The sequence below is a fragment of the Ictalurus punctatus genome, chromosome 10 (assembly GCF_001660625.3).
Source record: "Ictalurus punctatus breed USDA103 chromosome 10, Coco_2.0, whole genome shotgun sequence".
NCBI classification, from domain to species: Eukaryota; Metazoa; Chordata; class Actinopteri; order Siluriformes; family Ictaluridae; genus Ictalurus; species Ictalurus punctatus.
Window position 1 is genome coordinate 9,090,348 of NC_030425.2, and position 19,331 is coordinate 9,109,678.

Here is a 19,331-nt window from a genome sequence, read left to right on the forward strand (position 1 = left end):
CTGGTTAACACTATAGTCTAATTACTAGGGATAGGGATTTCTGAAAATAAGCCAGACCAAAACATATAAACAGTCTCAAATTATTTATTTCACATCCAATTCTTGACATCCATATTTGCAAATCATCACTGCAGAAATCACAAATTTCCAGTTATTTTTCTGTACATAATAAGTTACTTTTTTAAAGTGTTGATATCTGTATACTAGTCCATATTATTTGAAATAACCCAAGAGAAGTAGAATACATTATGTCTAATGGCATTTCGCTGTCTTCTTCCTCCACAGCCAAATAATTTCAATACACCCATCCGTTTTCAAAGTAGCCTCTTGGTAAAAGACTCACTTGCACCTATTCGTACTTTAAGTTACGAATTAAACTTTAAATTTAGTGTAATAAAAAGTCAGCATTAATGGGCATCTGATGTACGTCCCATTACTACTGCACTTAAACCTAAAAAATATATCCTTAACCTAAACCTTTTGGCTCTTTTAGTTTTTGTGATAAAAGCTGCAGTCTTTGTAAAATAAATAAATAAACAAACAAACAAATAAATAAATAAATGTTGGTTTCCCTCATGGAGACCAGCCAAATGTCCCCACAAGGTCAAATGTCCTTCTCCACACATACACTATGACACATAGTGCATCTCAGTGTTTCCGTTTGCGTTTGGCTGTTGGGCGACGGTTACCCGCTGTTTGAAACAGCAATGACAAGCTTTCTTGAAGGCCTTGCGGAAGTTGGCACCCATGAAGGCGTAGACTATGGGATTAATGCACGAGTTGCTATAAGACATGCAGTGTGCCCATATCTTCACTTTGTATGTGTAATAGTCCTGACGGAAGTGTGGGCTAAATGCCTGTGCCAGGATGAACAGCTGGATGGGACCCCAGCACAGAATAAACAGCTGTACAATCACCAGCACCATACGGGACACTTTGGCTCTCATAGCAGCGCTGCGCTCTGTCTGAACCTGGAGCTGATAAGTCACAGATATGCAGAAAAAAAAAAGATATTTGGCAGACTTTTAAAACCTAGATTTTTTAGAAATTAGCAGTCTTGAAGGACATTACAGTATAATCTTACAGGTGCTTTGCAACTCATCTCAGGAACATCAGAAATATATATTTTTTAAAAATACAAAGTAAGTGTCGCACCCTTGGCCTACAAGTGAGAAACATCCAGTGCAGCTTGTTTTTAAATACATAAACTTGAGTGAATAATTATTACATCAGCAATACATAATGCAATCTATCTAATCAAGCCATCATGCGCATTTCAGTTACTAGATGCTAAATGTATAGAAATCTATGCAAAATGTGGGCATAACAGATCTATACACTGAAATATATTATAATACACACTGATTAAATTTGATTTTTATCTGCAATGCGATCCTACATGTCTTCCTGATGAATGATGTAACTATACCATTAAAACGTGTAATACAGCAACCCTACACTTAATGTACACAACATTATGGCTTGACAAATGATCTTACCTGATAATTATTGTCGACAGGCTCCACAGCTGGCCGGCCCATCTGGTACACCATGACCAGATAACACACACAGATTGTCACCAGTGGGAGCATATACACAGCCAGGAAGTTGTACAGGATGAAGGCTTTCTTGTGAGCTGTTGTGGGGAAAATCTCAGCGCAGAATACCTGAGGACCAAACCATTCTCCAGCTAAAGTCCTAGTGTACAGTGGCACTGGCAGAGACACCAAGAAAGATCCTGAACAAGACAACACAGGTCACACTGATTTTACAGCTAGATAAGCAGAAATGTAAATCAGTCAATCAGGTCATTTTAAATGTCTACTGGTAACAGGTCAAGTAAAGAGGACTTAGCCACTGAGGCCATCTATCTGCAGAGGAAGCACAAGGGCCAGACTGTCTGGGTCCAGGAACCAATTCAAACTCGCAGGCAACATGGCAGCTCACGGCTCTCGTGCGCTCTACTGTCTTCACTTCCACTGAGAGTCGCTGCACCAAGTTGCTGCAAATGTTACTTTGTCTCACCGCTTGACACGCCCACATCTAGACACCAACGGTTGCTGTCGCTCATGTCGCCAGCTCTCATTGAAAAATGAATGGTCTCTGGTTGCTTTGTCGCTGCGAGTCACTGTACGTGTGAACGTACCTTTACTCACCATTTTTCAGCAATGTTTTAACAACAGTGGAAACAGCAAATGTTGGACTCTAGAACGTTCCAGAAGGCAATGCAGCTACATGACACCGAGTTACAGCAGAGTCTCGGCTTGTTAGATACAGTTACATTTATATAGTACGGGGGGTGGGATCTCCTATAGGGGGGCTTGGCTAGTTCGCGATCTATGTGGTGACAAGTACGATAGCGTTGACGTCAGGATTGGCATGAAAGTTGAAGCTTTTGAAACTGAGGTGTTTGCGCAGAATGTACAGATGAGGTGGCGAGAGAAGTAGACACGCTAAAGGATTAAAGCACTGCTGCATTGCCATCTTTATCTAGAGATGAAGCAAGGCCTAAATCCCATTGCACCACTATCAGTCGAAGGACATTGTAAGTGACGTAGGAAACCGCCAACCAACATGTCGATGAAAGACGTTTAAACTAAAAAAACTCACAATTTCAATACAACACAAATCTTGCCACTGAAGATCCTGTTAATATTAAAGATTAACATGCAAGTTATTCAGGGTGGATTTTTCCTTCAGGGTTACACTGATTGCAGTAAGTGAAATAGTCCTGAGTGAGGAGAAAACTGCAGACCTATCCAGATTCCCAGATTCACCACAGTGGCAACTCTCGGCGTGCGACACTGCAAGGAGCGTAGCGGATACACAGTGACATACCAGCGATCCACACTCATCACTGTCAGGGTTACACAAGTGGCCTGTGCAGAGACCTATCACAGATGTACACAACAAGAAATAAACATATGAAATACATTTACTACTAAACTACAATTTACTGCAGTGCAATACTAAATACACTCGCTGGTCACTTTATTAGGAACACCTCTGCAGTGAGTGTATTTAGTAGTTAAAACTGTATTGCAGTAATTCTTAAATATATGACCTGGGTCAGTGAATAGTGACTGCTAAATAGAGCAGAACATGAGACCCAAAGTAAGTACAAGCAATCCGGTTCATTATTTGCAACAACAATGCGCTGTCCGGGATATTTAGGAAACAGTTTACGAAACATTTTATTTTGGGATAACTGAACTACACATATGAGGGCAGAAACCGACCTGTTGGATGTAGCTGACAAATTTACACATGAAATTTCCAAAGATCCAGCTTGGTAAAGGATAAAGCACTGCAGTGAAAGGCACACAGCAAACCAGAAAGGTGATGTCGGTCATCGCCAGGTTCGCTGCAGAGGAAATATATTGAACTTCATCTTATTATTCAGGCTAAGGTTTAGTTCAAGGGAAAAAGCAACAGCACAACAATCTACACTCGTTGCATTAAATCTCTGTGAATAGCCTAAATAGAAAAATGAATCCTTTCATGCACAGTGGTTATCCAAATGTATAAGTAGTCATTCTAAGCCTGTTCTTTTTTCTTCTTCTTCTTTTTTTTAAATGTAAGATGTAAAGCACCTCCAAATCACTTCTTTGAACATTATCGTAATTGAATATAAACCGTTATCCCGATGTCTGTTCGTGTCTAGACTATTTGCTGTTCTCAGTGTAGCATGTCTTACATATCTTCACAAACCTTCCACACACAATCCCAAATTATGTTTGTACCATACTCCAAAAAAACATCTTCACTTTTTTACAAATGTATTTAATTTTGTACCCGTTAATTTTGTACATGTTCATTTTGAATTTTGTACATGTTCATTTTGAATGTTGTACATGCTAAGAATACTGCTTCATTTTGTTCAAATATGAAATTCTCCATAAGTTTGGTACTCAACCTTAAATAGCCTATTTTAGACCCAAGTGTTAACATTCTTTTTAAAATAATGTTTAATTATTATTTTTTTCATTCATACACATGGACCATGTCCATTTACTTTTTAATATGTGATATTTAAAAAATGGTGTGTGTGTGTGTGTGTGTGTTAAAAATAATGTATGCATGAAAGAGTTAAATAAGGTTATAAAGAAAGAAATAAAGAACTCTCACCTATATAGATATTTGTCGCTGTCCACATTTTCTTGTGTTTAGAAATCACAAAGAGAACCAGTGAATTTCCAAACAGTCCCACCACCATGATGAGGGCGAAGACCAGCGGCACGAGCCAGGCGTCCAGCAGGTAAGGAACCGCAGGAATGATGAGCATGTCCTCCTCACACACAGACACGACAGGACAAGACTCATTGGTAGAATTAACTGAATCATTCATTGTAGAATTAGTTTTAAAATCCCTAACTGGCACCAGTGCTAATTGTAATCACAATATTGTGAGGAAAGTGATGTGCCACTGCTGTACCGCCATGACACTGGTCTTAGAGTCTCTGAGGTGTTTTTCTGAAGTCCAAGCGCGCGCTTATTTGAGCCGCTGTGAAGGACACGAGAGCAGGGGGGTGTTACAAAACGAATCTTTTTAATGATTCGAATCTTTTAGTTTGATTCACTCTTCCTCCTTAACCGATTCGTTCTGGATGGCGGATTGTAGCCTACGCGTTCCTGTGTTATGAAAAATTCAGCATTATAAAATACACTCACTGAGCACTTTATTAGGAACACTATGCTAATACTCAGTAGGGCTTCACTTTGCTCTCAAAACAGCCTCAATTCTTCAGGGCATGGATTCCACAAGATGTTGGAAACTTTCCTTTGAGATTCTGGTCCATGTTGACATTCCTGCAGATTTTTCAGCTGCACTTTCATGCTGTGAATCTCCCGCTCTCCCACATCCCAAAGGTGATCTACTGGATTCAGATCCGGTGACTGGGAAGACCACTGAAGAACACTGAACTCACTGTCATGTTCATGAAACCAGTTTGAGACGACTTTTGCTATGTGACGTGGTGCATTATCATGCTGGAAGTAGCCATTAGAAGATGGGAAATTGTGGGCATGAATGGATGCACATGCTCAGCAACAAAACTCAAATAGTTTGTGGTATTCAAGCGATGATTGATTGAGTATTAACAGGCCTAAACTGTGCCAAGAAAACATTCCCCACACCATTACACCACCTCCACCAGCCTGGACTGTTGACATAAGGCAGGTTGGGTCCATGGATTCATTCTGACCCTATCATCTGTGTGCCTCAGCAGAAATCGAGATTCATCAGACCAGGCTATGTTTTTCCAGTGTTGGTGAGTCTGAGTCCACTGCGGCCTCAGCTTTCTGTTCTTGTCTGACAGAAGTGGAACCCGACTTGGTCTTCTGCTATTGTAGCCCATCCACATCAATGTTGGAAGTGTTGTGCGTTCTGAGATGCTTTTCTGCTCACCAAAATTATACAGAATGTTTATCTGAGTTACCGTAGCCTTTCTGTCAGCTAGAACCAGTCTGGTCATTCTCCGCTGACCTCTTTCATCAAAAAGGCGTTTCCGTCCACAGAACTGCCGCTCACTGGACCTTTTTTCTTTTTTGTTCAATTCAGAGTAAACTCTAGAGACTGTTGTATGTGAAAATTACAGGAGGTCAGCAGTTATAGAAATACTCAAACCAGCCCGTCTGATACCGGCAACCCATGCCACAGTCAAAAGTATGTCCGTATCTGCATGATTTCATGTATTGTAGTGCTGCCACACGATTGGCTGATTGGATAACTGCATGAATGAATAGGTGTACCTAAAGTATAATGAAGTGCTCAGCGAGTGTATATTTACCTGTCCTGAAACACATTATACTGTATGTTTCTATTTATATACAGTACTGTACAAAAGACAAAGGCACATGCAAATAAATGCTGTAAAGCAAAGATGCCTTCAAAAAGAATCAAATTAAACGTTTCCAAATAAATTTAAAAAATGCTATAAAGAGCAGTAAACAGTAATAAACTAAAGAAAGTCATTATTTGGTGTGTCAGAGCTTTGCCTTTAAAAAAAAGAAGTTACAATTTGTGCAGTTTTATAAGGAAATCAGCTGGTACGTTTCGCTGAGTGTCTTGGAGAATCTGCCATAGTTCTTCTGGAGACTCTGTCGTTTTGCTTCTTTTCTTGCAGCAAAACCCAGCAGCCTTCATTATGTTTTTTATGTCTGAAAAGAGGTCTGTTACCTAATATGTCACTTTCTTTACTGATATACGTTTCATAGTAAAATTTGCACTAAAAGAAAGTGCTTGTGTGCAATGTTTGTTTCTGCTGCTAGTTTGTTGATACTGTATTTTCATCATTCCCATGAGAGTGGCTGTGTGCTACTCTGATGTCACAAGGGGACACTGACATTTATAGAGTTAAAATATAGAGAGAGTGGACTGGTCACATGATTGTGTTCGTTCATGGAGAGCCTGTGCCATTACCAAAATAGGAATCATCTCCACTTGTGAAGAGCCTTCCGCAGATCACAACAACCTCGTTATAACTGCAAAAAAAGATCTGAGATCTTCAGTAGCTTTCAAATGACAGCAACCTGCTCCTCTGAGATCTACAGTGCATTCGAGAAAGAGGCCATGGAAGTCAGGTATTTTAGCCAGCTTTGGAGCTCTACTTCCCACTAAAGTGACACCTTAGGCACTGCCACTGAGCTCATTATGTTTCAGATCATTTTCTGGGACATCACAAGTCCCCAGTTCATAGACATTGTTTATTCAATCTATCAAATTTTCGAAGAACCGTACTGCAGGATTTATACTTTATCAAATAACAATAAAGGAAAGGTTTAAAAAAATCCATTTATTATTAGTCTTAGATCCTTGTGCAGCATCCATCATACAAATAAAATGACGGGCGGACAGTGGCTTAATGGTTAGCACGTTCACCTCACACCTCCAGGGTTTGGGGATCGATTCCCGCCGTGTCCTGTGTGTACAGAGTTTGCATGTTCTCCCCATGATGCAGGGTTTCCTCCAGGTACTCCGGGTTTTTCCTCCAGTCCAAAGATATGCATGGTAGGCTGATTGGCGTGTCTGTAGTGTATGAATGGGTGTTTGAATGTGTATGTGAGTGGCACCCTGTCCAGGGTGTACCCCACCATGTGCCTGATGCTCCCTAGGATAGGCTCCAAGTTCCCCACGACCCAGTAGAATAAGTGGTATAGAAAATGGATGGTTTCATGGACATATTAATACTATTTGTTCAATTAAAAAAAACCCTCTAATTTGCCTCGCAGCAGGTACCAATCAGAGCCTGCTGTAACAGTAAATAAATCGACATCTTCTGACCAATCTGATTTGAGAGTTCAACAATGTGCTGTGGTATAATGACTGTTATTTATATCACAATTTTTAAAGCTCAAAATCTCCAGGAATTTTAAATATATAAAGATAAAAATGTCAAATCAAAGCATTTATGAAACAGCAAATTAATTATTCTACATTCATCAAAGGAGTGGAGAAATATGGATACGTAAATCTTCTAGATCCAGTACACGGCTGTTTCTCATAGTGGATATTACTTTGTAACGGCTACCGCCTCTGTGACACTGCTCAAGAAATTATGTGTGTGTTTGTAGTTACAAAAACATTAAAACTTTCAGGCCTTTAAAATATTTCAGTTTGTAATAAATCAGTAAAACTTGGACAGCACTACATGGCTACTGTGAGAGTAAATAACAACGAACACCAAATATTCAAGACTAAGGTGACCGAGTATTTATTCAACTGTAGGTACAGACAGTCATTCATGGCTTGCACCCATCACACAATGGCCATATACATATGAAATCATCTTAACAAGAGTCATTTTCCTATTTGTCACACATCTAAAGATGCACACTGAAGCATTCTTGGTTTTACAGTGAATGATGCTAACTACCTATACATACAGTGGGGTCCAAAAATCTGAGAACACTAATGAAAATGCTTCTACTGTTGTGTTCTTTTCTAATTGAACACCACAATTTCCATTACAAATGACATTATGGACAAGAACTTGAGTGAAAAAGTGGACTCTGAAATATTTACATAAATGTCTTTGTGTTCAGTACGTCCTCTTTTTGCTTTAATGACAGTGTGCACTCGAGCTGGCATGGACTCCACACAAGTGTGTGCAAAACCTTACGATCCATTTTAGGTCAAATCCATCATCAGTGTCATTTGAACACGTTTAATAGAAGAGATCAGGCATGAGGAAAATCTTTGATGTTCTGTACAAAGAAGTTATCATGATCAATATAAATTCACTTACATTTAAATACGGACCAAGAAATAGTGCAGAATCTTGAATATTAAATACTCAAGATATCGAACATTTACATTCTTTGTTTTAAATAATAAAAAATTCTAAAAAACCTTTTGTTTATTTCCAATTTAAAAAAAAAAAAATTCAATGTGAAAAAAACAGATTTTCAATGTGGTCTCAGACTTTTGAACCCCACTGTTTATCCAGTATATTATATACACAATAACAATAGCACACAAGTGTAGATATTCTACAACGGCCCCAAAGCCCAGTTTTTTTTTGTTGTTGTTGCATCTAAAGAAAAATATGGAACACCTGGCTTTGTGTGAATAAAAATGTGTTCAATGTGTACAGAAATCCACATTCATGAGGTTTGGTGCCTGAGAAAATGAGCAACCGTACACCTATACAATTTGGTTTGCAACACCAACGCCCTGATTGGTCAGGTCTCTCCACATTCTTTCTCCTCGCAATGTAAACCACAGCGACTCTTGCTCTATATACGTATGACATGAAAAAACACATCGCTGACAAATCGGCATGCACGTGTAAGGCATAGTTGTAAGTGCAAATTGGTTTGGCTTTTTTTTTTATCAGTTTCATGACCAAGTGACAACAGGGACATTAACAACATTAACAAGTAATGCGGGTTTATTGACGTCACACGCCTTGGAGGCTTCCTTAACTCGAACTATAACGTCAATGACGTCCACCATTATCAGTACCAAACAAAGAACTTATATTCGAATTTCTGCATTGTAAACTGTTGGATTCTAGGATTTACTTTAAATACTAATTTACTATAATTTAACAAAAATTTCAAAAGTATAAAGCACAACATATGGCACAGTTTTTGACTACGATAACATCACCATTTCTACCATACATAATTTCATGAGAATGTCTGCATAAATATAAGATTAAGATTAAATTATTAAAGCATTAAAAATGGCAGTTATCCATCGGTACATTATGTATGGACAGCGAGTAATGAAATAAAACTGCAAGTACTACTGAGTTCATTTCAACTCTTTTATCCACTAACAATTAGCATGGCCAAAAGTGTTTTTCTACACCTTTCACTTTGACAGCCTGAGCCACATGTACGTATGCTAGACCATTACATTCGAAACTGAAAAATCTCTAAATTAATCAAGATTAGTTTCAACAATACCCTCAGTATAGTTGTGAGAAAGCAGAAACACTATGGTAAGAAGACAAGTTTGACTACACTAAAATCTATCAGCTGTGTCGCTGCTGCAGATACATCTGAGATACTTCAAGATGTCATCAGCAGGGTATTTGCAAATATTTTTTTTCCTTCTACTCATGCAAGATTTATACAAGATTTCATAAGCCAGAATGTACAAAACAGTGTGGTTGAGAAAAAGAGAAAAAAAAACGAACCAACTACCAAATAAAGCTTAGTACATTTTTAAAAAGCATCATGAAAACCAGGATCATTTTATGAACTGTGTGTGATTTGTTTTTGTAGTAAAAACCAATCATTAATATTTAATGATAGCACCAATAAAAGCCCTTTATGACAAAACTGTACATCTGTCAGGACAATATTCTGAATTTATACTGGATTTTTGTGCGTCGTTTAAAAGTCTACTTAAAGTCCAAATGGCAAGTGCATGAGCCTATTACAGAACATAGTGACACACTCTCTAAAACAAAGGCGTTCTTTTGTCACTGGTAGAGGCGAGGAACACAGACTGTTTATTTAAAGCTGCTTCTACGATTCATATTGGCCAGTTTGGGTGGCAGTGCAGGAATACTCTCCTCCTCTCAGCTCCTCTGCTCCAAATAAGCTGAGAGCAATGGTGAAGGAGGGAGGAACTCCTCTTGCTTATTCACAACCTTTGTCTGTCGTGCGCCATTACAGTCAGTGCCTGTGATATAAGACATGTTAGTAATGTATCATTCTGTCTATTAAATCATGCATTGTCAATCATGAATAGCCTTTCGACTCAAGACAAAATCTGGTGCCAGAACCTGACCAGGAACTCAAACCCTAGAACACAACTCTTTGGGCTCATATTGACAGTTATACATCATTACTTTGTAAGGACGTAACCTACTGTATAACAAATATGTGTTCTAAATGGATACAAATACAGGCGGCTGACTAATCAGTGTTTTTTTTCTTTTCTTTTTTGAAAGCTGGTCGAGACTACACGTGTGCACCAGGGCGAAATAAAAGTCGTGTGAGCATGAGGTTTTTAAATTTTAAAGTTTTTAACTTTCGGTCAATTTTTCCTGGCATACATTGAAGACATTTTGGTTTGAGATCAAAATCTGAATAGGAGATGATAGATCAGAATTTCAGCTTTCATGTCCTCATATTTACATCTAGATGTGTTAAACAACTTAGAACGTGGCACCTTTTGTTTGAACCCACCCATTTTTTTCAAGCGATCAAAACATATGAACATATGACTGATAGGTGTTTCTTGCTGCCCAGGTGTGCCCTGTTACATTGACTGTCTAAAGATTTAATAGCTCTGAATGTCTACTCTTGGTTTGAGCCCTGGGTTTCACCTGTGAAAACTGCATTTGTTAGGAAAAAAAGCTAAACAAACATGAAGAGCAGAGAGCTGTCTATGGGAGAAAAGCCATTTTGAAGCTGAAAACACAGGGAAAATCTATCAGAGCCATTGCACAAACATTGGGCATAGCCAATACAACAATTTGGAATGTCCTGAAAAAGAAAGAAACCACTGGTGTCCTGAGCAACAGACACCGAATGGGTCAGCCAAGGGAAACAACAGCAGCTGATGACAGAAACACTAGTTGCGTTTACATGGACAACAATAATCCACTCTTAATCCGATTAAGACCATACTCTAATTAAGAAACTACCATGTAAAGAGCAATTTTTACTTACCTTAATCTAATTAAGGTCATAATTGAAGTAAGCAATAATCTAATTAAGACAGGTGGAGTACTCCTGTTTTAGTCGCATTATGGACGTGCATTACAGACATGTAAACACCTTAATCACATTATGAACGTCGTGTGAGAGTTTTCACCGCATTTTGCGACAGGACATGGTCACACACAGCAGTTTTACGTTTTACGGCGAACAAAAGAGTTCGGCTGTGTCCCAAGTCGCATACTTTCCTACTATAGGCCTGTAGTGGGGAAAAATACATGTATCTCGGCTACTATATAGACGGTAAGTACGCGATTTGGGACGCACCCACCGCTTCAAGCAGTTGTCTATGACTACGTTTACAAGGACAGCAGTAATCTAATTATTGACCTTAATCTGAGTAAGATAATATTGTGATTAAGGTGTTTACATGAGGCGCTTTTAGAATACTCCTGTCATGTACACGTTTTAAATGTTTTAGAACATAATTAGATTAACAGCCTGCATCATTACGTCACCGCGCCACGCCGTCCGACGTCCCTCCAGAACTTCACGTATCAACATACAGTTCGTCTTCGTTATGGTACCGTATGCAGTTTTGGGTGGTTTTTGTTTTGTTTGTTTTTTTACGAACGCTTTAAGTGCAGTTAATTATTTGTCATGCTATACGTGCTAATAGACAACTGCTTGAAGCGGTGGGTGTGTTGCTGTCCATGTAAACGTAGTCAGTGTGAGAGCTGTGAAGAAAAACCCAAAAACAACAGTTAGTGACACCAACAACCTCCACAGGGCAGGGGTGAAGGTATCACAATCCATCATTCAAAGAAGATTTCAAGAGCAGAAATATAGAGGCCATACCACATGATACAAACCACTCATCAGCAGTAAGAATCAAAAAGCCAGATTAGAATTCACAAGAAATACGAGTCACAAATTTTCTTTAAACAAGATTAACCTCTACCAAACTGATGGAAAGGCCAAAGTGTGGAGAAAGGAAAGGATCTGCTCATGATCCAAAACATACTCAAGCTCATCTGCGAAACATGGTGGAGGTAGTATCATGGCTTGGGCTTGCATGGCTGCTTCTGGAACAGGATCACTAATCTTTATTGATGATGGAACTCATGATGGTAGCAGCAGAATGAATTCAGAACTCTACAGAAATAATCTGTCTGCCAATTTACACAGAAATGCACCCAATCTAATTGGGAGGAACTTTATCATGCAGCAAGGGTTAGGGTTAGGGTCACTGCCAACTCAACAAAGGACATTATCGAGGGGGAAAGTGGAAGGTTTTACACTGGCCGAGTCAATCACCAGACCTTAACCCAGTTGAGCAGCTCTTCACCTCCTGAAGGAGAGACTGAAGGGAGAAAAACAACAAAACATACAACTGAAAGAAGCTAAAGAAAAATGCAACAGTTTGGTGATGTCAGTGGGGTCTGCCAACAAAGATGCCATGATTTAAATTGTTTAACCCATCTAGATGTACATATGAGTACATTAAAGCTGAAATTCTGATCTACTGTCTCATTCATCTTTTGATCTCAAACCAAAATGTATAGAGAAAAAAAAAATAGAATTGGCCTTGCTGTTCCAATACTTTCGGAGGGGACGGAATATGAAGCTCGCGGGACAAAGAAAGACCACGTTCATTAACAAGAAGTTTGGAACTGCGTAATGCATTCACATAATGCATAGTCTATATACATTTTTGGGAACTAGAACCAACTAAATATCACAAGCATGAACAAAACAAAAAACCCTGTAACAACAGGATTACAAAAAACAGCCCCAGTTATGAACTGGAGCGATCTGGAACTGTCAGAGCCAAAAAAAAAAAAAAAAAAGAAAGAAAGAAAAAAAAATCAAATAGAGATACAGATCATACACCCACTGAGAACTTTATTAGGAACACCTGTACACCTACTCTTTCATGCAATTATCTAATCAGCCAATCATCTGGCAGCAGCAGTGGATCAAATCAAGCAGATACGGGCCAGAAGCTTCAGGTAACATTCACATCAGCCATCAGAATGGGGAAAATGTGATATCAGTGATTTTGACTGTGGCATGGGTTGCCGGTATCAGACGGGCTGGTTTGAGTATTTCTATAACTGCTGATCTCCTGGGATTTTCACACACAATTCTGTATAGAATCCATGAGGGTCAGAATTTGGCACCAACAGCATGAATCCATGAACCCAACCTGCCTTGTGTCAACAGTCCAGACTGGTGGAGGTGGTGTAATGGTGTGGGGAATGTCTTCTTGGCACACTTTGGGCCTGTTAATCGCTTGAATACCACAAACTATTTGAGTTTTGTTGCTGAGCATGTGCATCCATTCATGCCCACAATTTCCCATCTTCTAATGGCTACTTCCTGCATGATAATGCACCACGTCACAAAGCAAATGTTGTCTCAAACTGGTTTCATGAACATGACAGTGAGTTCAGTGTTCTTCAGTGGTCTTCCCAGTCACCGGATCTGAATCCAGTAGATCACCTTTGGGATGTGGGAGAGCGGGAGATTCACAGCATGAAAGTGCAGCTGAAAAATCTGCAGGAATTTCAACATGGACCAGAATCTCAAAGGAAATTTTCCAACATCTTGTGGAATCCGTGCCATGAAGAATCGAGGCTGTTTTGAGAGCAAAGTGAAGCCCTACTGAGTATTAGCATAGTGTTCCTAATAAAGTGCTCAGTGAGTGTATAATTGTGCTACATTTTTTTTACTCTTCCTGATTTAGTAATACTACAATTAACTAGTAAATGTCATATATTGTTTCTATGGTTGTGGGTCTGAGGCTTAAACGTACAGGACTGTAACTCCCCGATGCAAAATATTGCATGTCATTTTATTATGCCAGTTTATAAAGTTGTTGGCGATTTTATAAAGACACTTTTACCTAGGAAATTTTAGAATCTTCTAAGCATATTTGTCATTGGATCTTTTTTGGATAAGACTGGAGAATGTAGTCTTAGTAGAACTCTTAGTTGTAAGCTAAGACTTAGAGCTCCAAAGTTCCAGGATTTAAGTTCCTGAGATAAGGTTCCTCAGTGGAAAGAAGGCTAGCAGGAGAAACACACAAATGTTTGATCGACTTACTGGCTGAAGCGAGGTCCATGTACTGGCAAATGGCATGAAGCAACAGTCTCTCAAAACTGGTATAAACATGTTATGAATGAAACACTGAATTGAACGCTTAATAAATGTTGCATTTTCCTACATAAAATACAAGAAACTATTACTGACCCCATCATTGCTATTAGGCAAACATACCTGTTGCTAAGTTTGGCGACATATATAGATTGCGGGTGGGCTTCAAAAAAGGTCAGCAGGTCACTCTCCAGAAGTTCCAATGTAGTCTTTAAAGGGACAGTTTATACAGCGTACATGATATGAGCACAGACAACATGTGTACTGGATATTGTTTTTTGTCTAATAACAATCACAGTATAGTGTAATTTACAGAAAAAACTAGGACTCACTTTGGGAATGTGTTTGCGTTTCAATGTTGCACGCAACTTCCGATCAATTCTTTGGAAGCATTCCTGAGCGGCAGAGTTCACTGATGGAGAAAAAATAAAATTGCTGATTACCATGATAAATGGTTAGCAAAGAATAATATGAGCACATAATATACATACGTACATACATACACATATACATATGCAATTGCTAGATGATCTTATCCAAACAAAAAGTTAAGGGCCTTGCTCAAGGGCCCAGCGATGGCTTTCTGTCAGTCACAGAAATGAAACGTTAACTCTGCTGGTCTAGCGAAAATCCTCAACGGCTGAGCTACCTCTGGCCACAACATAACAGTTTATTCATGTAAATAGGTGAGGAGTGAGTGAAGCCTCACACTCTCTCTGGTCTTTTGGGGCCTTGCTAGAGTTACTCTGTCTTGTTGTCTCTTCATCCAGCAGGGCCAACAGTTTCTCCTGCTCCTCTCCTGAGCGGTTCATGAAGTCACTCCAGTACTGAGAGAGATGGGGAAAGGCTATTTTAAAGACACTAGAACATACTGAAATTGAATCACTGGAACAGGATGCTGTACCTTCACATAATGTCCATTGGTGCATGCTTCAGTGAAAATAGACGGCGAGGCAGTCTCGTGTACTTCGGTCTCATCTTTGGAGCACTCGTCCCGCTCCAGGAGATTATCCAGGTAGCGAGCTATTTATTCGTTGAAACAAATTGAAAAAGAAAAGAAAAACTATGTACAATCTTAAAGATCGATCGTGGCTCTAGTTGAGCACAGCACATCTCATAGTTTCATCATTTGAAAGATTTCAGAACAAATAATCAGATGAGTATGCTTGTATTGTCATGAAGCCATTCAGTGATGTATGTAATACATTCAATGTATGTAATACATGCTTGCTCTACTGCAAAGATACGCCAAACCAAAGGAGATTTAAAATAATAATAATAATAATAATAATAATAATAATTTAAAAAGCACTTACTGTTCTCCAGTCTTCTCAAGCTTTTTTTACCCTTGGCTTTGGGTGTAAGGTCAGAGTTCCTTATGGCCTGGCTTATAAAGAACTGCTTCCGTTTGGCTGGAGACACCCGTTTGGCAGGAGAGCTGGGCAACGAGGAGCAGCGCTCTTCAATCAGGCTAAGAAAAAGGAAAAAAAGAGACTTCATCAGTCTAGAATTAATATCTCAAGGTGCTAGATTATTAGCTATGCTTTTTGGAATATTTCGCTCAAAGTCATCCATTTAAAAAAAATATTTCTCGTAAATAAAATGTTAGTTTTCTAATGAAAGAAATGAATATGTCGGCACAATTATATTTTTGTCTACAACACCGATTTCACACATTTAATCATACACCATCAGATCAAAAGGTTTTTAAGATCATGAGAAACATTTCAGTTGAGTGTCTCTAAACTTTTGACCGGTAGTCTACATTACAGGCCCTTTTATCGAGTGAAGCTATCATGTACTGTAAGTGTACTGTAAAGTTAATCAATAGTACAAGACGGTTGTCCCAAATAAAACATAGGTAATCTTAAGCGTTCCACTGATTTTATGCAACAATTTACAAGAACTAACGCAAAGAAATGACAAAAAAATCTACAATACCTATGTGTAATATCGGCCTTTTCTATTGCCACAGAAAAGATTCACCACAAGTGGCTTGTTGCTATGCAACAAAGTAACCATTATTATTTAACGAATAAACAGAATTTGTACACTATAGTCTGCAAACTAGTAGAAATCAAGCCTCAGCATAACGGCTCATACAGTGAACAAATTTAGTAGAAAAACTGAGATTAGATTCTCTGAACACTGCATCACATCACTTACTAATTAAACACACAAATGTTGTTGAAACCTCTGTGCAAAAAGTAGTACACAGCCTAGTCTTTGCATGCAGCCTTCTTGAAGCAGGTTCCCTGAGAATCAAAACCTCAGAGAAAAACATCTGATGATCAGGGACGATTATATCCTGTCAATCAAAAGAGGGTGGGAAAACACGATTTCGTGCTGTGTGTAAAGATGAGATCTCTTGTGTGGAATGACGACAAAACTGCAGTTTGTAATTTCTGTAATCTGTGCACTGATAAAATTGTACACCAGATGCTGCAGCAGTGAAGAGGGAGTTTCGTTGTTGAGTCAAATTTTTTTGTGCCGCGCTACTCGCGCTGAATTAAAGCGGCAGTACACCGCTGAAAGATTTAAATGAAGATGAATCGACAAAAGCGTATATATTGCACAGAAAAATATATTTGTAGAGTAGTGTATTTCATATCCAGTTAATGTTAATATATAAAAAGTTGATATTATATATTTCCAGTTCATGTTCCATATAGTTCCAGTTCATGTGTTAATGTTAGAGCAATGCGTTTTCTGTTTATGATACCCTGAATAATCGGTTATCGTTATCGGCCGATACCACTCCGAATAATCGGTTATCAGTATCTACCGATATCACTCCGAATGATCGTTATCGACCGATATCACTCCGAATAATCGGCCATCGTTATCGGCCGAGATCACTCCGAATGGTCGGCCATCGCTATCGGCCGAGATCACTCTGAATAATCGGTTATCAGCATCGACCGATATCACTCCGAATAATCGGCCATCGGCCAATGTCACTCCGAATAATCGGCCATCAGCCAATGTCACTCCGAATAATCGGCCATCGGCCGATGTCACTCCGAATAATCGGCCATCGGCCAATGTCACTCCGAATAATCGGCCATCGGCCAATGTCACTCCGAATAATCGGCCATCGGCCAATGTCGCTCCGAATAATCGGCCATCGGCCGATGTCACTCCGGATAATCGGCCATGGGCATCGGCCGATATCACTCCGAATAATCGGCTATTGTATCAGCCGATATCACTCCGAATAATCGGCTATCGGCAGATATCACTCCGAATAATCGGTCATCAGTATCTACCGATATCACTCTGTATGACCGTTATCGGCCAATATCACTCTGAATAATCGGCTATCGGCATTGGCCAATATCACTCCGAATAATCAGCCATCGGCATCGGCCTATATAATTCCGAATAATCGGCCATCGGTATCGGCCGATATCGCGCCGAATAATCGGCCATAGGTATCAGCCGATATCGCGCCGAATAATCGGCCATCGGTATCGGCCGATATCGCACCGAATAATCGGCCATCGGTATCGGCCGATATCGCACCGAATAATCGGCCATCGGTATCGGCCGATATCGCGCCGAATAATCGGCTATCGGAATTGGCTGAGAAATTTTGTATTGGTGCTTCTCTACTAAGGATGATATAAAAGGTCCATGGATTTATAAACAGGGTGTAGAGATTAAAATTTTAAATTTAAGTCTTAATTAATGCATAGAGATGTTCCAGTGCTGTCTTGGTAGTTACTAGGACACTGAATGAATAATTTATTAAAGTATATGGTAAACAATAATATGTTCTTGGGGAGACTTTACGTGCAAGTGGGAATATAATATAATGAAATCTGCAGCATTTCTGACTCCCTGCTTTGTACAGCCACCTGCCTTGGTTTTGTTTGTTTATAAATGACCATGGCCATCAGGGTGTATTTTTAGCTCTTTACCAGGGCTTAGAATAGACCTTGATTTATGATCTTAGCGTACATTAAAACGTCCATGCAATACAATGAGCTCTGAGTGTAGAATATCTAGAGATAATGAACGTTACATCAGTCAAGCACTCAGTCATAAACAAGCCAGATCAGAGGAAACGCCTTGACCTGTTTTCTTCTGCAGTCACGTCAAATTGGTCTATAAAGCACATTTAAAGACAACAGCAGTTGATCCAGTAGACTGGGGGATCTCTTTAGATTTCTAATTACAAGGTTAATTAGGTTTTTTTTTTTTTTGCTTATTAAATAAACTGGCTGGGTTGCATGACATTTATCATTCATACTATTGTTACCAATAAAAACATAACTAAGCACTAGCTCATTAATTACCTGCTTTCTAATGTGGCGTCATTTAAACAGCAGACACATATTTTGCACGATTTATTTTTTCTTAAATATATACATTTTTAACCCAAGCCTCAATTACACAAATAATATGCATTATAACGCCTTGATGACCTACCTACCAAGCTTATTACTAGCCAAGCTAGCGTCTGCTAGGTGCTAGCTATCTTGTTGTCAACAACAACAAGGCCAAGATATATTAATAACAAACCCAGTTACTCACATTATATCGTGTTCTTCATTGTTGGCGTTACTGTTAAGCACAACCATCTCGAGCGACACGATTAAATAAAATTAAACTGAAGTCAATTCTGAATCCTATGTTCACAAGACGCCTTGAAGGCTAACTAGCTGAGAAAACCAGCCAAGCGGGTTGCCAGATCAAACAGAATGCAGTCAATTCACTCAGAGCTACAGTATCAACTATTTGATACTTTCTGACCACTTTATTGTAGCCAGCTACTTGGTTAAAACACATTGTTTGGGTACAGACAGATGCTATAGCTCTTTATTCATTCAGAATTTGTGTTAATTGTTATTTTTAACCCATTTCCTGGTGGGAAAACCCAGCTACCAAGTGCTAGAACACAGACTGGGTTGGTAGACCATCTTTACCAGCTGGTAGTTTTATACCAGTTTACTTATCCATCCATCCATCTTGTATACCGCTTATCCTTTTCAGGGTCACAGGGAACCTGAAGCCTATCCCAGGGAGCATTGGGCACAAGGCGGGGT

General features: G+C 39.2%; 2 protein-coding genes across 2 annotated transcripts; both read right to left on the reverse strand.

The window, feature by feature from the left end:
• Positions 1-73: 73 nt before the first annotated feature.
• On the reverse strand, positions 74-5,101 carry LOC108271284 (G-protein coupled receptor 54). The gene is made up of 5 exons (XM_017478757.3): positions 4,129-5,101; positions 3,240-3,364; positions 2,756-2,891; positions 1,500-1,738; positions 74-977 (listed from the first exon to the last, which is right to left on the reverse strand). The coding sequence occupies exons 1-5, from the start codon at positions 4,346-4,348 to the stop codon at positions 630-632; spliced, it is 1,068 nt and encodes a 355-aa protein (XP_017334246.1). The 5' UTR covers positions 4,349-5,101; the 3' UTR covers positions 74-629.
• Positions 5,102-7,688: 2,587 nt separating this feature from the next.
• Positions 7,689-19,012, reverse strand: r3hdm4 (R3H domain containing 4). Its single transcript, XM_017478758.1, has 8 exons — positions 18,820-19,012; positions 15,597-15,751; positions 15,185-15,303; positions 14,990-15,107; positions 14,613-14,692; positions 14,404-14,489; positions 14,230-14,285; positions 7,689-10,138 (listed from the first exon to the last, which is right to left on the reverse strand). The coding sequence occupies exons 1-8, from the start codon at positions 18,864-18,866 to the stop codon at positions 10,035-10,037; spliced, it is 765 nt and encodes a 254-aa protein (XP_017334247.1). The 5' UTR covers positions 18,867-19,012; the 3' UTR covers positions 7,689-10,034.
• Positions 19,013-19,331: the final 319 nt, after the last annotated feature.